The following is a 23445-nucleotide window of genomic DNA, read 5'->3' as shown; positions in this document are numbered from 1 at the left end:
CTTCACACCCTTAGTTTTACTTTTTGAACCCTGCAGCTGCTGCTTCTCCACGCTGCTTGTTCAGCAGCTCAGGTCCCAACAAAGCTGATACTTGATTTTCAGTGAGCCAGGATTCATCTGGTAAGCAGGCAGAGATCTAAAATCCCCAATTTGCCCTGAATTCATCCAAAGGCTTGTGAAATCCTGCTCGAGGATGGACAGTCCCTGCTCCCCCTGCTCCATCATTAGGATAGGACAAGGCAGGGCAATGACAGAAATTTCAGCAAAACTTGTGTTACAGGGGCCAGCTGCTCACTGCAGCATTACTGCTGTGAGCAAGAGGACAGAATAACCCAGCCCTTGCTGCAGGTCTCTCCCCAAGGTCAGAGCATGCTCCTCTCCATCCCAGCTTTTGTCACTGCTGCCATCCCAAGATGCTGCTACTATGCCTCAGGACCAGGGCAGGCACAACAGAAGGCTGCACAGGAGCGAGGTTTGCATCAGGCAGTTACAGGGAGAGTGAAACAAAGATGAAAGAAAAGGAGAAAGCAGTCCCCAGAGATTAAAGCAGCTGCCCTAATGCAAAAATAGCACATTTTACTTACTCCTTGCTGCCCATCGGTCCTTCTGCTCCCCAGTGCTGGCTGCCTGCAATACCCCTGGGGCAAGCACATCACCACCACAGAGAGGAAACAGCACACAGTGGATATTGACATTCCTAGCACTGAGTATCGAAGCCAGAAACACTGTTCCCCTTAGCCAGACTGCAAAGCCACCTCCTAAAGCCCATCAGGGATATCCAGCACCTCTTGGAACTTCCCTGTTGTACAGCTGCATCTCTTCTTACCACTTAAAACAGTTGTAGCCTGCAACACAAGGTATGAGCCCTCAGCCCAGGCATTTTGCACATGGAAAGGGAGCCCAGAGCTGAGCATTAAGCAGCGATGATTGTGAGCGCCAGTCCCCAAGGTGGGTGATAACACCCACACACACACGCTCCCTGCAGCCCTCCAAACAGCCAAGCAGCAGTGGCACCATCCCCAGAATGTCATTAAGTGCATGGGAAAATTATTTTGTGGTAAATAACCATATTACATGCTGTGGCCTCAGAGGGAGGACAGGCATGCCAAAAGCTGACTCCAAACACCCAGTGCCAAAGGTACCTCCAGTGCAGGGGCCAGGCTGTACCCAGGCACACAGTGTTTGCCAATTTCCTTGGCACAGCGCAACAGTGCTTAAAGTTTCAACATGAAGCTAATCCTAAATAAAAGGGTAGAAGTGCCCTGGCAGGTGACAGCCCCTGTAGCTCTTACATCTCATGGCTGCCCTCAAAGCAGGCAGACCCTAGCAGCAATCAGAGGAAATCCCCCTGTGGGATTTCCTTTAATTTAAAAAAAAAATATATAATGTCTCGTGTACAACAGCACAATCTATACTGTCAGAACCAATTCCTGGTGCCAGAGGAGCTGTGTGTGCTGCCAGAGGAGGCACGGCCCTGTTTCAGGGCTGGTCAGGAGCTAAAGGTGAATAACAAGTCAATCTGTGGAGTTAAATTCTCTTTGGAGCTCCACGCCAGTGCTTACAGGCCTCCAGCAGCCACACAGTCACCTTCCCCTTGGGGCAGTAAGGCAGGAGAAGTCACTGAAGGGGATCACATTTGATCTCAGAGCTATCACTCTGACTCACTTCTTATCTTGTAGCATGAAGCAGGGAAAGGAGCTTTCTGCTAGGAGTGGCCTTAAGGAGCAGCTATGGAGCGAGATCTGTGTGGATGGAGGGATGTGAGTAACCAGGTTTGCTTCTCAGTCCTGAGCCCACACCACACTGCACACTGGAACCAGCCCATTCCATCCAACCGTGTGCTTGCAGAGATTTCTTTTTATCCTCGAATGCCACTTATCAGCCATCGCTATCTACCCCAGGGACATCGGCTAAAAGGGTCATGACTGGGGACAGGCTCATGCCTCACCCATGTTCCTGCAGGCTGATGGCAAAGGGCATGCTGAGGCCATTTCCACCAACCAGGTAGAATCCAAATATGTTTGCAAAGAGCTCCTGCCTCCACTTGCACAGCGACGCTGCCAAAACAACTGGCACCACCAGCTGTGCTCAAACATCACTTAACCCAAGGTGCAGCCTGTGGGTGGAAGTCAGTTCATGAGGTCTCTTCTGTATTTACCAGCCCTGATAGTGGGAATTCAGCTCCCAGCTTGGGCCATTCCCCATTCTTGGGAGCCTACAAGACACACAAGAGCATGCACTGAGATCCAGTGTTTGCAACCCAACCTGAAGGAGCAGAGATCTGAGTGGGCTCAGCCTCCCCAGGTGCCACATTTTCCAAGGGGGTCAAAGGAAGACACTCAGGTTATCACCTCTTTGGGCCAAACCAAGGGCAAGCCAGACGCATTACTAGGCAGTGAGAGCCTCCAGGGCTCAATCCAGGCACGCAGGAAGGAGCCACGCAACTGACTTATGGAAAACTGGCTTTGGGGAAGGATGGGGGAAATCATCTCTTTCACCACTCGTTTTGATCACTGGATCTAGGACTTGGTTGCATTGAACAGGCAGAGAGCAGGACATAGGTCCATATGCAGGACTGAGCATTTTGACAACCTCTGACTTCTTCTTACTGGACAGCAAGCAAACCAAAGGCTTGAAGCTCTGGAAAAGTTCTCCAAAAATTTTTAACCCCCCTCCTGCAGTTCTTGCAAAAGATGGCCCCAGCAGCAGGTCTGTGCTCAGGCACTGTTTGTTTCTGCCAGCACCCTCTGTATCCCAGGAGTGCTGCTCACCCCACTGTCCTGGCTGCTCGCACTGGCACTCCCAGAGCTGGCACTCTGCTCCTGTCACTGTAAGTACCGTGTTGCCCACCAGGGGAAAGCACACCACAAAGCTGACAGTCACCTACTGTGACCTGTCGAGAAGAAGAAACCTTTCATAAGGACTTGATGAGACCAGGAAGGGCATCATGTGTCATTTCAATTATGATTCTTTGCTGGGGGAGGAGGAGCAGGGAGGCAAGGAGACAATTGGCGTTTGCCTTCATGTTTAAAGCAATTTGTTTCCTCCCTGCCTATTCTGCTGCAATGATGTAATGACAAAAACATCACATCTGAGCAGCATCACACTTCCCAGTTCGGGAGGAGGAGAAGCCCTGGGGATAGCACAGTCTGCTCTTCCCCAAAGAGTAACCCACTTTATTAAGACAAGGAAGTTCACGGCCCTTTCATGCTCCACAGCAAGATGTGAAGAGCTTCAAGTGGCACAGCCTGGAGTGCCAACCGTGGGAGTACAAGTGGAAAGTATGATGAGCAGGGCAGCGGATGCCAGAGCATCCCGAGAGTCATGTAGTGACTGCTCTTAGTAGCAGAAAGGAACATCCACCTCAGCACATCCTGCACGCAATGAGGATGGTGTGCCACCTTCTCCTCTCACCATGCCCACCTTCCTGCATTTGTCTTTTCTCTGGCATCCCCATTTTATCAAGGAAGGGCACTTGGCCAGCACTTCAGCCTACCTGCTGCAAACGCCAGTATGGGCTGGCAGGTCGTACTCACATTCAGGTGCCTGCAGCACAGCAGCAGCTTTTGCCAAGACAGTGCAGCCTTGTCTCTGAGCACAGACAAGACATTCCGGCATTGCTAAACTCAGTATTACCCCTGCAGTGACGTAAAAGAAGGGAAATTGAAATTTCACTAAGAAAGGGGTAGGAGGGACCGTAGGGAAGAAGAAACAGAAGGACAGTGTGGTGCTTAGTAGAAGAGACATGCTTCATACACCACCTCTGGGGATCAGAGTTTGTTCATCACTAGGCTGAATCTGAAACATGATGGAAATATTGTTGCTCCACTCATTTCAGAACAGTGTGTTGTTTTTACAGACTGCATCATGTTCTGTGATTCCAAACACACACCTGAAATGCATTTCTGAGTTGAGAAGAGTCATTAATGACACTGGAGAAGAAAAAATAATAAATGTATATCTTCAGACATGCAAGCCACGCTTCGACTCTCCCACGCCTCTTTGGGAAACCGGTGTACCACAAATGCATGAAAAGCCATTTCAATTTCTACTCTATTTGCACTCAACACTGATGTTAGGATGAACACCATCACCTAGTTTATTCAGGCAGAGATAGCGCCTGGAAAATAGGACTCTGATAGAAGTTATGGCAAGTTACCTGTGCAGAGGACAGGAAATGCCACAGAAAAGGTCTACTGGGTGTGTAAGCACAAAGCACTGAACAGCCAATGCACAGTGGGTTCACAGAGGAGAAAGGATGAGCCTGGGCCACCTGCAAGTCAACAGCAGTCATTCAAATTCAACACACCAGTTTTTTTTAAAAAATATGATTTCCTACTTATTTATTTTTCCTTTAATAACACAGTTTAGCATTTCAGAGTTCGGCATTCTACACTCTTACACACTGTCCTTGTTTATTAGCATTTAAACACAAAAAGACATAGCAAGACCTCCAAACACAAATAAATACAAAAACACAATATACAGTAAACTGAAATACAACATATAATAATGCTATTGGGAAATTAAGACATGTTGCTAATTCCTTTTTTTATTATTATTTTAACAACATGGTTATTGCTGAGCAATAAATTATACATTTTAAAGTTGTTTTTCCCCCTAAAAGAAAAGGACGAGAACCACTGGTTACCAGATCACTTGCACTGTATCCTTACAGCTATTGATAATTAAGACAGGCAGAATATACACAATCAAATGAGGCTGGCCTTCTTTGGTCTTTGTTTTTGATCATAAAACTGAACACAAGTGTACCGTTCACTGAAGAGTATGAGATTAAAGAAATGGATACACAAGTTTCAAACACATTAATTTGTACATTATTCTCAATCATTGATGTCTTTTCCATAGATAGTTCTTACAGAATTTCTTGGAAACAAATTTCAGCTTTAGTTTTCCTGATTATGTTGTTCCATGCATCTTAAAGGTTATCCTACTTGTCTAAGAGAAATGGACCTACACTTAGCCCATCATCTCCTAATGGGGTATTTTTCACAGCTCTCTAGTCACCACTAATTCATTGGAGTTTTATACCTTGTAGAAAAAAATCCTGAACGTCCCCATATTTGTTTCTATAAAACTGAAAAAAAAAAAAAGTATAAACCAGACAACAGCTATAAGAAAAACAAAACAGGTGGATTACACGATGCATCAGCAACGATGGAAGCTTGTACCTTCCCATTCCACAAGTACAGATTACACAACTCTCTGCCAGTGATGCAGGTCATAGTTGGAATATGTGTCCTCTCAGGTGTGAGCTATATTCAAATACAAAGCTCGGAACACTACGCAAGAAAATGACCTTTACGAATGATAATGCTGGTTTATCTCAGTAACCCTTAGACAGAGTCAAATTTTATCACTACGCATCACACTGCCAGCAATGGAGCGTGTGAACACCGGCATTCCTAAGAAGTTAAAAAGTCCTTGCAGAACTGGCAACCAAATTAAAAGCTTAGTTCCAAAGGACCAAGAACACAAACACCACATAGAGACAACAAACCCTTCCCCAAATGGGTAGGTTAGTAAGCCACAGAGTTGGGATCCAGATTTGAATTCCACGTAAAGTCTGGGATGTTTGGATCCAAGGTTTTGGTTCAGGTGCTTCTCTGTGAAATTTAGAACTTATTTGAACCCTAAGGAACTAATCCTAACTTGGAGGGGAAAAAAATGAAAAAACACAGCCTACATCATCTACACTAACATCATGAAATGGAAGACAGAAGCTGCAGTCTTGACCATAAATTAGAAGAGAAACAGGAATAGTCAGATCCCTTATGTGTTGTATATCTCTACTCTTCTAAATCTTAAGAGGATATCCCTGAATCAACAGTCCCAAGTTTTCCACCACCTTCCTATCTGGTGCTTCTCAGCAAAGGCCTGGATTAAGAGGCAGGAAAGAACAATTAAGCCCTCTAGATTTTGGTTTACAGAAAAAGGGAGAAAGCCCCACAAGAAAGAAATGGTCAGTCACACTGACTGGTAGAACAAAGATGAACCCACTTCACTGTAAAATGGTATTCTCCCTCCTCAGTTAAGAGGAGCATCAAACGAGACTTCTTTTGTTAGGTTATTCTGAACAAACAGAGCAGGACACACATTTGCTGCTATTATTCACACTGACATGCTGTGCTGGCCTTCCACTCTGCAGGCTGTCAAAGCACTGCCAAAGAGCAACTCATGTCTGGGCCACCACACATGCACAACCCCAAATCATGACAGCTTGTATGTTTATTCTAGCCCTTACTGTCCTGATGTGGGTCTTCAGTGTATGTCAACTTGTTTTTCGGTTCCTTTAAGGGAGAAATGTATTAAGAAAGTAAACCCTAGTGATTTGGAGATAACACTAGGGACCTGGAAAACCTCTCATTCAGTCCCAGCTCCAGGAGATTCCTTTTGTGACTCTGGACAAGTCACTTCACATCTCATCCTTGATTTCCTTTTTTCCAGAAAAGACAAATAGCACTTGCTATGCACTGTACACAGTATTAAAAACTATTCTCAGACAGATTAAATTGCCAAACCAATCATTTTTATTGCAGCAGCTATGACTTCTAGGTCAACCAGAATATAAAGGTATTGACTGAACAGAATAGGAATTCCAGGAAGAGGTCCAGCTGCTTTTTATCATCTTTTGTTTCTAAATTAGAGGAAAAAATTTGCAATTAAAAAGTTGCCCATCACTATGGTTGTTTAAAATACAGGAATCTCCAAATTATCAGAGCATGAGGAAGAACATACGTCCTTAATTACATTTCAAGGTCTTCAGAAAGGCTAAACAGTTTTTGCTACATACAGGTCTTCAAACCTGAAAGATAAGAAACCAAAGTTTGCCCTTAGCCAAGATCCTCCCTTAGCAGCAGCAAGTTACATTTGCACCAATTGATCAAGTAAAACTTGGAGGAAAGGGTTTTGTTTCATCACTTCTACATAAAGAAAAGACTTTGCATATACATGTGCATGCATGTCCGTGTGTATATGGATGTACCTACACACATACAAGTAATTCACAGAGCAAAAACTAAGAGATTACATATGCAACCCAAGAATTTCCCCCCCTTCACCTATTTGTATATTTGCATAGTTAAATCATATCAAGGCATCAATACTGCAGTCACGTTTTTCACTCTTCTACAGTGCAGGCAACATTTCTGTCACTCCCTACACGTTTCTCTGTCTTGGACCAAACAGCACCAGTGTTTTAAAAACTAAACAAAATATCAACAGAAACCCTGCACTGTTGGTGAAATGCCTATCCCAGGTGATGGAACATAGATACAAATAGGTGGTAGCTTTTAAACTCCATCTCAACAAGCCATAATTGTGGCCAGCTGAGGAAACAGGAGCAATACAATCACAACCTAAGATGGGTTCAGCACTTAAATTCCAGATAACACAAACCTCTTTTACCTTTGCATTTGAGAAATTCACCAGGCACAGAAACAGGCACATATCTTCATCTTTCCTTTTCCAAGTAGAAAACACCACAGGAAAAGGAAATAAGCTGCATTTCATATTTTTTTGTATTTTTAAGAAAGCTAGCATGTTTTTTCCATCAAAATTATACTACCCACCATTCCCTTTTCCTATTGCACATTCTCTTTGTGAAGAACAACATTTACAGTACATGGCTGAAATCAACATTGCATATTGTAAGTCAGCAGTTGAAGGTGTACCATGTAGACAGTAACTGAAACAAGACCCCAATTAATTAGTTCGGAGAAGTAATGCAGACATGGTGCTGCATCATAATCACAGGTTGGTCTTTAAACACCCAAATAGTTTCATCCTGTTTAGAATTCAAGACTTTCTAGGTAACAGATGCACTCACCCTGTGCTGAGAGTGTACAAAAAGGGCAACAAACCGATTGTCACACACTGGAATCTCCCTAGAGAATGTAACTTCGAGCATCATGGTGGAGAAAGAATACCAGCAAGAGACTTCAGTTGTGTGCTGCTAAGAATTACTAAGCAGAAGACAAAAGGGTTCCATTGAAGAAACTCTGTTCAAAGTAATGCAAATACTCTGAGACCCCCTTGCAATAATGGCACACTCCAGGAGTTAGCCAGGATTCAAGAGCATACATGAGGGCAGGTTGTTGCCCCATGAATCACTTTAAACAGACAGTCCCTAGAAAACTTTGGATATCTTACTCAAGAACAAAGAGAAAAAGGATAAAAGGGCATTTCAGCAATGAGAGAAACAGTTAAATAATTTAAAGTGTTGACTAAAGCACCAGGTATCTTTTCCTTTCAACTTAGAGAATATACAGTGGCCTTGTTTTCACAAAATGCTACATACTCCTTGCTGGAAAGCAGAGGAAACCGATTTCTATGTACACAGTAAGAACTCTACAGAGATGGCCCACGAGTTCTGCGGAGAAAGGGGTGTTACAGTCAAGGCTTCAGGTATTCCACAGCAGGCGGTGTCTACATTTGTGTAGCAAGATCCCGGATTTCACAGTACGCAGGGTTGGCAAACTGGAAATTCTCTGGCAGCTTCATGTAGTTTTAAAAAATAAGTGCAGTAGGCCTCCATTTTATTAACTGTGATAAAAAGCATATATGCAAAAATATTTTTATATTGATAGCACATTACTGCATTATAAAAGCTGCCCAAGTGAAGCTGAAGATTCTGGCAGCTGGTGCTTTTGGCACTTGGGAGATGTGGAAAGCAGCATAGAGATCTGTGAAATACAACAGTGACTGATGTTTCTGCTACAGTGATCGGCATTAAGATAGTTAGCAGTGTTCATATTTAAACTTCTCTATGAAGTTTCTGAGTCAATATCCCACCAAGACGAGATATTCAGATCTCTTAAAGCTACTAGTTTAGGCTGTGTGCAGACTCAGGAAGACTTCCCTATTGGTTTACACATTCGCATGTTTCAAAGTCCTCTTTCAATCACCAAGGCTGGAAATGCTTTTTTTCCTCCTCTTTTAAAGAGCCTGGATTTAGAAGCGCAATTCTGTCACAGGAGTTGGAAACTGTAGTCACAAATCTGCAGAATATTCTGGGCCCTGCTTATACTAGAAATCTCCTCCAAGTCCCAGATCGAAACAGGATATAAACTGTTTTGAGATGGCCAAACGGTTTCATTTAAGTTTACAAGACATGCATTAGCAATGGGAGGAGAGTCCTTTGGACATTTCCACTTGGGAATCCTGTTTTCAGTAAAATTCTGTGATGCACAAACACAAAAGCTCAGCTGCCTACATTCACAATTATTAAAATGACACAAGTCGAGCGAACCTTCGCCCTAAAGCGTAAGTGATGGGTTTGCTTATGCAGCCTGCATAAAACTGCAAGTGCCATACAATTATATCTAGAGATATAGGTGTGGGTATATCTATAGATATTTGTCTCTTGTGCAGAACATCCTCCTTCCTTCCGTGCTAGAAATTAAATGCCAGCACGTGCCTCCATATTTGAGCTTGCACCTGTTGACAGCTACGTACCATAAAGGGAGTACAGTACCCGGACAATGGAAGGCAAGAAAAGGAAGACGAGTTGCTGCTGACAGCCTGGACGGTCAGCAGCAGGCAGTATTCTAGCAGGTGCCTGGAAAACCCATGAAGACCACTTAGCATGCATTGTATATCCATAAATACTTCTTGCAGGCACTGTGTGTGAAGGCACAGCCAAAAAAGACAACGGCAAAGACAAGCTGAAATACAAAGGCATGAATTCAACTGCACCTTGGACAAAAATTGTGACTATGCCTCAAAAAAGCAGAAAACTGATACAACCTGACAGTAGAGGCTGAGATGCAATGTTTTCTTCTAAGCCCATGAAGGCTGAAAACATGGTGGTGCAAGTCCACTCTGCTTAAGCAGTTTGTGGGTTTTAAAGAGCACCACAGTCAGGCTATGCCTCTAGACTCGCTTGTCACAGGCTATTAAACAGAAGCAGATGAACACAGCAGGTTGCAATCAGCATGTTTCAGGGCAAGCAAATGCTTTCCACTACAGTTCAGGCTGTTACAAGAAAGAAGCCCGTGCATTCCCCATTAGGATGCTTGTCTGCTATGAGAAGCTGTCACAAGCATCAATATTCACAGCCCCAGAGTTCTCAGATGGGTTCATTTCAAGTGATGCCACCTTACAACCACAGGCATTAGAGGAAAAATGTTGCCTGCCTTCACAGTGGCCATGGAGACTGTCTAGTCCAAGCTCCATAGGAGCACTGAGCATAACGTTTTGACACCTGAATAAGATGGATTCCACCATGGCCAAGTCATAGAAGCTCCAGAAGCCAAAGGAACGGGCTTTGGCTTCTGTTCTGTACATTGCAAGGTACCTAAGGGCTCTGAAGACAAGGCTAAACATTATGCCTGAAGTCCAATTAAACTACCATTTCAGATATCAGAATTAATCTGAATAAAAAGCTATGGTTTATAAGCAGCACAGCACATCTAAGGCACATGTATGCATGCAAGCCACCATCACTGTATTAAGACATTGCTGGTTTGTCTTGAAGCAATGGCTGCTAGTACAGAACAAACATAGAGGCTTTTTTCAGCACTAATCCTCCTCCCCAATACTGAAAATACTATATACTGCTGACAGCATAATGTGCAACATATATAGCTTGATTGGAAAGCATGGGGCAGAACTTTAAAAAATGTACAGGATTCCGTTTAGAACTCCAAAGTTCAACAAATGCCCTATTTTAGGGTGAAAACAATTATAAATCTGATAATGATGCACAGCATCCATGAGTGATTTTTCCTTAATTTTGAAATAGTGTCATTAACTACGACATATATTGTAGGTTTACATTTCTAAAGAGAAATAACAGAATTGAATAGTTTTTTTTTCCTATCACAAGTGATAACCAGTGTTTGATATCTTCTATTTTTCTTCCAAGAAATATCAGTCTATCAACAGTTTTAAAATAAAATGTTTTCTGTAACAATAGAACTTTAAATAAAAATATGATTTTGATTCAGATACTTTTGAGAAGACATGGATACTTTTCCAAGATCTTCTGACAAAGTAATTATTAAAACAGAGACCAGATGAGGCCTTAAAAAGACAATATACTATATTTCAGACAAGATTGCACCTCAGTTTTTCAAAGAATATCATAATTGCAACATTACTTCATCATTTCTTCTTTTAACATGCTGACAATTTCCAGCTAGCCCACGTGTGAAGGTTTTTTTGTATTCTAGCTTAAAAGAAATAAAAGTCAGTAACTGATTCAGCACATACTGTATATGTCTTTTCACCTCCAATTGACTAGATCATTAATAAGTTAAAAAAAATCCTCTCTGACCATAATCATTATCCTCATGAGGGATAAGTGATTCTTCAGAGCTCAAGTGTTGCTAGTTCTATTAAAAAATATACCATGGTATGATTTCTTAATGTGTTGCTACTTTCGCAATTGGACCCTATGCAGTTATGCCTTCAAACTCTTCCGTCTGTTCCACAAGGTGGTTCTGTGAGCTTTAGGACCTCTGATTGAAGACAAACTGATACAAAACCCCCAAACGGAGTTGCCTTCTGTTTAATCTGCCTCCCCCATTGTATGTCAGGGGTCTGGTAGATCCGATGTATCCACTATGACTTTAATAAAAATAGTATCATCTTTAATATACGTTCCATTCTCTAGAACAGTTTGAGCCACAAAGACTGGGCAGCCAGATGCAATGTTCATTTCTCCAGTTGGCTTCTTGAAACTGCTGCTGTTTGGATCTGGCTTGAAAGCATCTCCTAAGTGGCGCCGAGACGGTCCCTGATCCATTAGCATGAGAGTCACTTTCTGTTTGAACGGCCAAGGAAGCAAAGCATCGTATTCACCACGCATTATGACAAAGAACAGAGACAAGTGCGTCCCCTTTCCCATGCCATCTCCGTTAAGGTAAACTCTGGCACACATCTTGTAGCCAAAGTATCCAGTATAAAAGGGTTGGCTGTACAAGGACAGAGTCTTCCCCATGACTGCCTCTTGCTTCCGACGTTTATAATCTCGGATTTTCCAAATCAGCACTCCGTTGTAACTCGCAGTTTCTAGAACTTGGAATCGGAGGTCCATGTCAGCCAGCCGGATATCATGAACACTCAGCATCTGATCGTGTCTGCTCAGCTGTGTCTCTAGCAGGCCTGTTAGAAAGCAGAAGGGATGGGGGTGAGAAAACCGCTGTTTTCTAAAGACTGTAAAAATCAAACTGCCAGCGCTGCTATTGTATATGAAAACACTTTCCTCCTCAAGAACCAAACTGCACTTGGCCACTGATGAAGCCGTCTCCACAGGCAATAGTTTGCTGGCTGGCATCTAGGTTAACTGGGATTTTTACAAATGTGGGTGTTAATAATAATAATGCAGAAGTCAAATATTCAAATCACTTAACAAATTTTTTCTGGTCACTAAACAATATAACTATTGAGGCTTCCATTTTTTGAGAGGAGACTTGGTAGTATTATCTGCATATTGCTATTTAGCAGTCAAGACCTTGAAAGCAGTCACACAGCCTACATAATCCCTCTGAAATTCAGAAGCACTGCTGATCACTCAAAACATGCTTTTCAGGCACTACTTGTCTCAGAAGTGCAGTGCTGTTACCATGCCTAAAGTTCATCATAAAAGAACAAAAAATTCAAACTTAGCTCTGTATTATATGGCAATTTATTTAGTTTGGAGGGAGGGCTGTTTTCTGTGTCCTCTTTCCCCTACATGAAAATGTTAGTCTTTGCACACTGGCAAAATTGGCCAACATACAATACTGAGAAGCAGATAAATTCGTAAGGCAAGTTTATTTTATGTAGATCAACTTAAATTTTAAGGTCTTTGTCACAATCATTTAAATACTTACATATGATCTACACTATCTTGCCAAACTCTAGTTTTTACTTTATTCAGCAAGCACATCAATAACCTTATTCTTAAGCAGATCTCACTGTTTTCCTAGGACCAAATACCCCTCTGTAGCAGCTGTTAGGATGGGTGGTTTCAGATGGATAACCATACTGTTGATCCATTCACGGGGGAGAAGAGTAGCAAAAGATGTCAATATACCAAGACTATATTTAAAGAAGCTGCTGAGAGCTATCAGCTGTCAAAGATCGATTGAGAAACTGTTTATAATGAACTAACAATGTAATCAAGAGAATGGTCAATAAAACAAAGTAAAAGACAAGAATCAAGCCTAAGAAACAGCATGGAAGCAATGCCACACTATCAACAAAGGAAATACACAGTCTCCTACTCAAAAAATCAGAAGAATCAGTATTATTGATGTTTCCATATAAAAGCCACAATGGGAGTGCCATTCAAAGGACACCATTTTTCTCTCAACAGCACTGCTGAGTACTTCAGTCCATTGTGCTTGCACTCACTTGTATTCCGAGCTCCTTGCCCTGCAGTTTTATCAACGCTTTCCAGCTCAGTCACTCTGTTCTGGAGGGATTCCACACTGCTCTTCATGCTGTCAGCCTCCTCCCAGTTCTGTCGGAAGGGACGGATTTCTTTGTCCAGTTCTTTGAGTTTCTCTGCTTGGCTGTCGATCACTCGCTTTATAAAGTAATAGTGTATGAGTTAAAATAATGCAAAGACATTAGTTTATTCACATTAAAAAAGGATTATGCGTTGATAATAAGATTCAATCCAAATATAAGCAAGTTTTGCTTAAGTGAAATATTTTAGTAACACAAACCTTGAAAATTTAAAGGAATAGCCCATGTATTTATAAAACACTTAAAAGATACTTAGTGCTGCACAGGTATAAATATTAGAGCACTATTAGAATTAACAACAGATTTATTTTAAAAAAGGGAAAGGTTAGTGTGCTCTTGTCTAAGGTAGGGGTTTTGGGTTTTTTTAAACCTTTCAATGTAAGAACAATATTCTGAATGTCTCTATATTGGTATTATGGGCCGATACTTGTTGGGTTTCACGTGAGAGTATTTAAGCAACAAAGTATGGGCACAACATACCCTGGTGTGAATCAAATGGCTGCTCATGTGCACACATTTATCATTGTGAGTGAGCAAAATAACTTACCCCTCCAGGAAAGCATCATTACTCTTGCACACATGGAGCATGAGTACATACATGTGCAAGCTCCAAGCTCACATAAATCAGTCATCAAACCCTAAGTTATTATGTGCCCATAACAATAGCAGAAGCCCTCGAGAGTTTAAACACAACTATACCACTTCTGCCCCCTAGAAGCACTTTCAAAATTCCCACCCTTACTTCCTAAATTGAATAAGCCATGCATCCTGAAGGTGCTTGCTGGTTGAGTATTTTTAAGAAAGCAAAGGGAAAAAAACCAGTTGGTTTTGGAAAGGCATGAAATATAATACTCAAGAAAAAAATATACAGAGAGGCCGGTATTCTCTGAAAGAGGGCTATTGCAAGCACCTTAGTATATTACAAATATAAAGAACATATTTCCCAGTCTACCTCAAATCTGATGCAAGAAATACATAGCACTTCACGTTATCACAGCTAATTTGGACTAGCAGGAATTTTAGCCAGAACCTCATAATCACTTGTGAAGTTCAAATGATAAGACAAATATTTGAGACAAGAAACTACTTTTGCTACCACCTACAGTTAAATTCCAAATCTAACTTTATAGTTTTTCATCATATAGTGTCACTATGTGTTAAAATGATTTTTCACTTCTTAAAAAAAATTAAGGGGCCGTTGAATACAAAACAAGAAAATGAAGTTATTTTGCATTTGCCTTCTGGTTAGCCAAGTGGATTCAATGTTCCCCACTGATGGGGAAAACCCTTCTGCCTCATGCCACCTTCATTTCCCCTTTTAGCCATTTGCTTTTAATCATGTGGTTTCAGTTACACTGAAAGTCCAGAACGATTAATTGAAGGCTGTCAATTTGATGAGGCAGCTAGCAAAACCAGGTTCTAGGAGTCTTATTTTGTAGTGTCTCAAAACTACTGAGTCATCTAGCAAATTTCAACATTAGCTATTTATTTCTATTGTAGGTGTTTTAAAACAAGTTATATATCTCACTTACAGATTTACGACTTTGTGAAGGAAAGCTGTGTACTGAACCATAAATGCAGGGGTATGGGCCCAGCAAATAGATGAAGCAGCTTGCCTGGACATACTAATCACCACCTACCAACACAGGCACACCCTCTCACTCAGGCTGATGATAATCAGACAATAAAACAGGGAAGGGCTGTTAGCTATATATATAAAAGGAAACACACCACAGAATGGCCTGAATGCATGTTGTAAGAGCAGAGCCAAAAGATTTGGCCCTTAGTTCACAGTTATCATTCAAAAGTAAACTCAAAATATGCCCAAGGCTGATCTTTCCCCTTTACTCACACCAAATATGATCTCCCCAAGGCAAGAACAATAACATGGCTGTGGGTTTGTACAGTGCCTCACACAGAGGTGTTCTGATTTCCAGCTGGAACCTCTGTGCACTACCACAGCATCAAACAAAATGAATAAACACACTTTTACAGGAACTGGCAAAGTGCTAAACATGCAGAAGAATTGTAAGCTATCCTTCTTTTGGGAGAAGTTTATAAAAGTTGTTATTAGGCACCAACTTCTCTCCATTCACCTGTGTGCAACATTCTACCTTTGTACATGCACAAGCAATTCTGGTTTAGCTGCTTCTACTTCACTCTGGCAGATGTGTAATATTTTATCTCCTGTACCTTGAATGAGAATTCAAGAGATACAATATAATCAGATATAAGACTTCTACTTTATTTTTAAAAAGCAGTGGCATCTCTACCTTTTTACCCTACAGGGAGTCAACTTCCCTCATACTGGGAGATACTGATGTACTAAATCTGAATTTAATGCAGCAGTGGAGATTTTCACTCTAATTATTCCATTAGAAAGCACACAGATGTCTCACACTGTACTCATAAATTTTCAAGTAGATATCAATTTTCTGCATGCACTTTTTATTCTAGCAACTGACCTCTCCAGATCATCAATCCCGAGTTATATGCCTGGCAAACCATCAAGGGCTCCTCTTGATGTTGATTTTCATCTAGGTTTTGTTTGGTATTTCTGATTAACAACTTCCAGAATTTTAGCACTATTATTACTAAAAAAATTTAGAAAATGTCATGAGGAACTAAAGAGTTATATTTGCAGTTCTCTCCCTCCTAATGGACCTTTCCATTGCAATTGATAGAGCAAAACTGTAAAGCTAAAAAACAGACTAGAAAAGGTGCTACTTGACTTAGAAAACAAATCATATGTCCTTCTCCTTTGAAGGAACATATTACTGATCAACTCATTTCATGTTGATAAGGTCACTGTTTCTGTTGTCTTTCAGTATCTCATGTCCACACTCAGCTTAAGACTTGGCTTACTAATATGCTTCCATACACTCATAAGAAAGACTCAGTATTGCATGTGAAATTTCCCTTTCACATGACAGAAGTCATAAAAGTATCACATACCCTTGGTAAAAACACTTTCCCCTAGAGATCAGCATATAGAAAATTAATCTGAAAACAAAACATCAAGGCTGAGGTTCCTGCCAGTGACCAGACACTCTTGAATGCATTAACACTGGTTTTGTCAGATGCCTCCCAGTGCAGATGGTGCCAGCTGTGCTCAGTGACACCGCTGCTCCCCAGCTAAAAAAGGCTACATGACACCTAATACTGAAACTGTACTAGAAATTCCTAGCATGCATAGGTCTTGGGGGACTAAGCAAATATGCCTTGCCCAGACCTGAACTGGTTAGCTCAGTATCTGTGGCTCCTGTGTAACCATGGCTGCTCAATGCAACCCAGGAAAAGAATGGCTCACAACAGGTAACTAATTCCCTCCACTCCTGGTAGGCAACGGAAGGAGGCTAATTGTGTTGTACAGGGAAAAACAAAATCGGGGTGTGTTTCCAGGATACCCTTAAAAAACCTGACTGAACTGGGAAATTCCACTAAGTGAAAGGAATCAGGTTGAAACAGCCTTGAAATACAGTTTGGCTTAAAATAACTGAATTGAAATAGCTGGCAAAAGGAAGTAAAGATGAGGAGGGGAAAAAAAAAAAAAGGAAAAAGAGGGAAAAAGAGCAAAACATCCTCTCCAGTATTTATTACTGCCAAAAAGCCACCTGTTGGAATGTGCTGCTTTGTAGTGGTTTTTTTTGTAAACAAATAATTTGAAAATTGATTTTGCTAACACTTACAGCTCGAGGAAATCAAAGGTATTGCAATCTGTTATTTCAGACAATAATGAAAAACTCTGCTCTATGTTTTTTCCATTTCTACTCTCATCACTGGCCATTGAGACAGCATGTGTAAAAGCTCCAGGCTTACAAATTAACTTACCTCCTGGTAGATTCAATCAGCAATATCAGTACATACAAGGATTGGCTTCCCAGTGTCAGAATGCAATATTGTAACCCATATCCCATCAATGGATAAGTAACAATGACTAAGGCAGCATAAATTGGTTACTATGTGCACAGGTCATGGAAAGAAGTACATGCTATACGGAGAATCGCTGCAGTTGCCAAAACTGAAAGTTTCCTTATAAATCATCATTGAGGGTCTCCAGGCTCTGAGCTCCTGAATGTGCTACCCCTTTGTATTTTAGGCATATTTTCTACCAGTAGACATACTACAGTAACATGTAAATGATACCTCCACAGTTGCTTGCTAAATATCTCCTGAGGTTTCCCTAATTGTGGTTAGTATCATGCAAGCTAACACAAATTCCCAGCACCCACATTCGAAGTCTGAATACAAAGCAAAGAATTTCAGCTTGGGCTAAGCACCAATGCCAGAGCATCCAGAGGATTTCTAGTTTGATGCTGGCTTGTGGCCAGGTCATTCAGATCACAGAATAAGAAACTCAGACCTACTGGCAAAGGAATAATTAGATACATTTTCCTCAGAAGGACAACAGAAACAGGGATTTTAAAAAAGTGTATTCAAATGCATTATGCTACGTTTGAATTAAATCACACCAGATTGATCTCACTCATGATTCATATTTTTTTAAAATACCAGCAACTAGGAAAGAAAGATACATTATCCATGACAGTTTTAAGGTGCTAATCTTGTCCTCCAGTTTGACAGTAGTTCCTTGAACAGGCTTTTTTTTAGAAGTTAAAAAAATAATTATGGTTATTCTTCAGAGAAAATTTCTATTTTGTTTTCAGTCTTTTCCCTTTTTAAACAAGGTTCTTCGTTTTAACGTAGGCTAGGTAATTGCAGTGTTTTAGTGAAGTATCTTACTTTATTAAACACAACAAACCAGAAGAAAAAAAAAATCAGAATGGCTTTGTAATGAAGTAAACTCTCTCCCCCCCTTTTTAATTAGACCATCTCACTTCAAAAGTGTAAAGGCACAGAACAGAAGCTACTACCATTTCTGTTTAATGGGGAGATTCTAAATTTCTTACCTGTAAATGAAGTATTTTAGATTCATTATTCCGCAGCATTTCCTTCTGTCTTTCAATTTCTATTTCAAAGCTACAAATCTGATTATGTAAAGTTTGTATACTCTTGTTCTTTTCCAAACTTTCATTCTGGAGCAAGGCCACCTGGAAAAAATTCTAGAATTACTCCTGCCAAAGGTTGTTAAAATACCTATAACTTCATTAGTTTAAAACTATCTTAAACACATGAAAGGGATGAGATCCTAATAAAATCTCTCTCCATATCTTGCAAATAAATAAATAAAACCCAACCTTCTGATAGCTATTTTTGCACTTCCACAGTATGGTACTGGTATAACTTCAGCTTATGAAAGTGCAGAGAGGACATAAAAACAGCAAAAGAACTTGTGTCTAAACATAAAATTTTCTTTATGTTATTTAGTAGCTTGGTTTCCTGGTTTCCACCAACTGACTTGGGAGTTGCTTGGAGTTTGGAAGAAACAACCTAATTCGCTCTAGATCAGTGTTAAGAACTCGAGGCCTGCACAGAAGGGACACCGGAGAGAAGCTGAGCACCTGAAAAGATAGCTGGGGAGGGAATATTAATCTTCCCACCTACTCCCATCTATCCTGATCTACAGCAAATTTAAGGAAGAACCTCATCTGCAGGGGATTGGCTTGGTTTAAAAGAATGTGATGGTGATGAAAACTCTCGAAATGAGTGAATACAGAAGGGATCCATGCATTTGAAGGAAAATCCAATGGTGCCTACTAGTAGAAAAGACCAAAGAACTACAGGCTGCAAATTATATTCTCTCTCTGTATTGACATTTTATTAATTTATTCATTAGTGACTCATTCTGTTTTTAAAACATGAGTCTTGTTAAAGGAATATCATACAATATATCTCCTTGGGGATGAAAGTAATACAGTAAATATTTTCCATCACACATATTTTCCATGCTTGTTCATTAATGTGGTTTGGAGAAGGGGGCTGCTTTGTGGTGGTGGGTTGCTTTTTTGAAAAAAATCTAATTTGTCCCCAGGCAAGATTATTGAGCAGCAAAAGCGTAGAAAACAAACACTTGGCACAAGGTGATTTGAGACACGCCCTGACTAGTTCCACAGACAGATCTGGATACGAAGTAGCACCATTTTAGATCCAGGAAACTCTCGATCAACGTTTCACATTAAGACCAATTACTTGGAACCTTCATGTTCTCAAAAGATCTACACCATGGCCCCTGACAGAGGTGCTAGTTTGAGGTCAAGCCATCTTTACCTCTGATGTGGGTGCCACTGCAGAATTCCATCACTCTACCCTCTAATCAGACATGGCCATCAAATCTCTTATGTGTCACTGCATTCCTAGCAGAATCTAACCTGTTAGAAAAGGTAAATAATTTCAATCTCTAAACTAGCCTAAACTAGACAAAGGACTGTCAAAGTCCACAGGCATTCAGCAGGTTCATCAGACAGGGGCCCAAAAATACAGAGATACCATAACATATGTGTGGGTATCTACTTTCCAGTACAGTACAGTATGTGTGCACATACACACATTGGTTCTGCATTTTATATATGGAAAAACTGTCAGAAGAAGCCCAACAGAAATGAGACAAGGCTAATTTTGCCATGCAGAAAGAGAAGCAATACTGAGGGTGAAGGAATGCATGCCTAGGTACTAGAGAACATTTTCAAGAACAAGTTTAATTTTAAACTAGTACCTCTGCCTCCCAGGTATTTCAGATCTGCTGGGCAGACACTTCATTTTTTTGCATCCTCCATTTCCTTAATGAATCAGAGTTCTTTAGTTAACTGTGATCTTTACATCCCTCTTTTCTCACTCTTTCCTCCCCAGGCCTCCCAATCACAAGGCAGTTACGCTCTGGGTCACTAAGCATTACATTTCCATTTTTGTACAAGTTATAAAATGTGGACCTGTCTTGTACTGAGATTTTCCACACAGTTTTACAGAACACAGAAAAGCAGAATTATGTCCTGCAGTCCTTAATCATACAGAACTGTCATTGCTAAGTCAGCAATTGTAGTTTGGCGGTAATTTGTGAATAAAAGAAAATATTTAACTCTAAATAGTTTCCTAACTAGAACTTTGGCATAAGTCTGTGGAACTTCAGTTAAAAAAAGGGTAAAGGAAACACAGCATCTATTTACAAACTACATCCTTTACTTCCTTGTCATATTTGAAATATTCCTAGAATAAAGTGCTATTATTCAGTCGTTTTTCAAACTAAGTTGCTGCTTATCACTGCTTACTAAAGAAGAATGGAAGAAACCTTATGCCACAAGGAACTATATTAAAGCAGGTCCCATATTTAAGCCTCATATTAAAAAAGAAAAAAACAGTTTATACCAGTTTTCATTAAGAATGTGATGAAGCCACAAAATTACGTTCAACTGATTGTTTCCACAAGACTGTGGGAGTTCAGTCTGCAAGCCTACCTCATTACAGAGTGAACAAAGCACCAAATTTTAATTTGCCCCACAAGGTTTTGATTCAAGATTTAACATCTGACCTTCTCTTACTACTCTTTGCCAACAGCACCATTCAATACCAAACTCCTGACTTAGTGCAAGCTTTGCAGCTCTGAAGACTTTGCATACTCCACATGCACTGTTAAAGAACATGGTGACTGGGAGAAGGCAACTTCTCCTTTCCCCTCCACACATATCACAGAATACCCCAAATGAAATCTTGATCCTAGAGAACCCAACAAGACTTCCACTGACTTCAGCAGGGCTAAGATTTCTGAGGTACTCATCAGCTAAGTTAACTTTGCCCTGTTGTTCTTCAGTGCATTGATTAATTTTTTCCTCAAAGAAGAGCACAGTAATGCAGTTACAAATCATTTTGTTACCCTACCCTACAATAAAGTCACTGACATATGACATGTGGTTAGCTATTCTGGTAACTTGGCACTGTCTTGGGATTTCCAGTGATTCAACTCTTTATTATGAATAGGAAGAAGTCTACAAAGCAGGAAGTGAAGAAAAAAAAAATGGACATACAATGATAAGCAGTTATGTCCTAAATGAAAGTTAAAAAAAAAGAAAAAATTAAACATAAAAGAGTATTAAAGTATATATTCTCTTTGCTCTGTAAGAGACAAACATAGAACTGCCGGGCATTTTTTAAATGACAAAGCACCTCTCAGGACACTAACAAAAGACAGAACATGATCTATTCTGGAAGTCACAGGGAACGTGGGTTTTTTCCTATGATGTAAAATAAATTGTATAATTTTAATCAGACTAATGAAAAACGAACTAAGGATATGAGTCTGTATCTGTTAAAACTGAAAAATGTACAGTTCCTACATTAACAAAGTTTCACATGCAAAAGCAAACTTAAATAATATTATGGATTGTCAAACTAAGACCTACCTACACGCATAGGAAAATTCTATCTGAAAAAACCCTACATTAGATCTCTCCCAGTTCAGTGGTTTCCTTAAGAGTTCAAGTTCCTTCAAATTGAAAAACAAGCAGTTCAGGGACAAACATGCTGGGGACAATAAACCATATTATGCTGTTCTAGTTAACTCCTGCTTTAAAACTACACTTCCTGTGGTGGCAGGACCTTGCTGGAGCCCCACACAGAGAGATCACTGTAGCCCGAGAAGGCAATAAGCTTTCTAGACAAGAGTTTGCTAAACTCCAGTTTGTGGTCTGCTGTGAGATGACAGAAATTCTCAAGCCACACATATTCTGCCACTGAGCTTACACTGGAATTGCTACGTATTCAACTCATTGCAGGAAAGTCTGAAGGGGCTCCTGACTCTTCTGCCTGCATTACTAAAATCGTTTGGTAATTCTGGGATCTTTTTTCCCCCCCTAAAAATACAGAAACGTTGTTTTAATGTCTATGTCAAATTTTTTCGAAAAGATTTAAGAAACCTGTGATCTGTTCTGAAGTTTTGTATTTTTAAGTCAAAGTTTTGAATTTTATTTGCAGAACAGGTGGTTAAGTCATCCAAATTATTCACAAGATCATAGCTGAGACTGACTGACATGACTCCCAGCATCTCCCAAATCCCAAACAATTAAAAACCAGGAGTCCCAAGGAAGCACTGCAACATGAACTTCATTCTGGTCTAGCACTAAAGCAGACATCATCATGCCCATGAGATACAATATGTTTAATTAACCTTTGCAGGTCATTAAGTTTGGAGAGTTGGAACAAAAATAAATGAAATAACCAGTTTATTACATACTTCTAATAATGTTATTTCTGGAAGGATGCTGAGGTAGCAAAAATACAGCTCATAGTGCTGCCATAGCTTTCTGGACCCTCCATTTTGTAAGAAAGCAGCACAGAGAGGAAATTTAATACTGGACTGTTTATCAATGTGAAGAAAGAGTTTTAATTAAGTTACCAATGAGGAAAATTGTACATGGAGTTGCGAAGCCAAGTTTCTCACAGCATTTTATTATATAACAAAGGTACCAGATGCCAAATGGCTTGATAGCTTTTGGAGCCTACTAGTGCTTTAGCTGTACTGCTGAACAGCTGCGAAACAGAAAAAAAAGCCCTTCTTCCAGTGCTTTTATATGATTCAAAGAAGTCAATGAAAATTAGAAGTGAGTAGAAGATATACCTTATTTTCTAGAGCATTGCTCCACTCTTTCAATAAGTTAACATGCTGCACTGCTGAGCTGGCTTCATGTGCTTTAATTTGTTGGTTTGTTCCCTGTGACAACAAAGAATTTATACATTTTAGCCAATTCCAGTTCTTTTAAACCTACAAACAAAGAGTATATCAAGACATCGAACCAACACTACATACTTTGGTTCACTAGTGCATGTTGCAGAACTGTAGAGAGAAGGGAAATCTATTTGGGAACTTACAAAAGTCAGGAATACATTTCATATAGCAAGTGTTTTATACAACTGCCATGTATTTCCATCCAGTGTGCTTGATAACTCAGAGACAATAAAGATGAATGAGAGTTACAAAATGAATTGTATTTTAGAGTCTTCTGTGTAGCTTTGAACTAAATAAAGCACAATAAAACCCCTGAGTCATACAAAATCTAAAACGTCCAATTCCATTAACTG

General features: G+C 40.4%; 1 protein-coding gene across 12 annotated transcripts in view; it reads right to left on the bottom strand.

The window, feature by feature from the left end:
• Window positions 1-4312: 4312 nt before the first annotated feature.
• Window positions 4313-23445, bottom strand: part of TRAF3 (TNF receptor associated factor 3) — a 76120-nt gene continuing 56987 nt past the window's right edge. For 9 of the 12 annotated variants that reach the window (XM_064659219.1, XM_064659217.1, XM_064659213.1 and 6 more), the window contains 4 exons: window positions 22985-23077; window positions 18390-18530; window positions 13363-13537; window positions 4313-12129 (listed from right to left, as the gene is read on the bottom strand). In XM_064659219.1, the coding sequence (XP_064515289.1) occupies window positions 11558-12129; window positions 13363-13537; window positions 18390-18530; window positions 22985-23077 (981 nt within the window). In that variant the 3' untranslated portion in view covers window positions 4313-11557. The remainder of the gene's footprint in view (window positions 12130-13362; window positions 13538-18389; window positions 18531-22984; window positions 23078-23445) is intronic. The other 3 variants (XM_064659221.1, XM_064659222.1, XM_064659223.1) reach the window with 2 other exon arrangements.

This window comes from Pseudopipra pipra, chromosome 6 (assembly GCF_036250125.1).
Source record: "Pseudopipra pipra isolate bDixPip1 chromosome 6, bDixPip1.hap1, whole genome shotgun sequence".
Classification (NCBI taxonomy): Eukaryota; Metazoa; Chordata; class Aves; order Passeriformes; family Pipridae; genus Pseudopipra; species Pseudopipra pipra.
The sequence above is the reverse complement of the archived record's forward strand: the minus strand, read 5'-3'. Positions and strand labels throughout refer to the sequence as shown.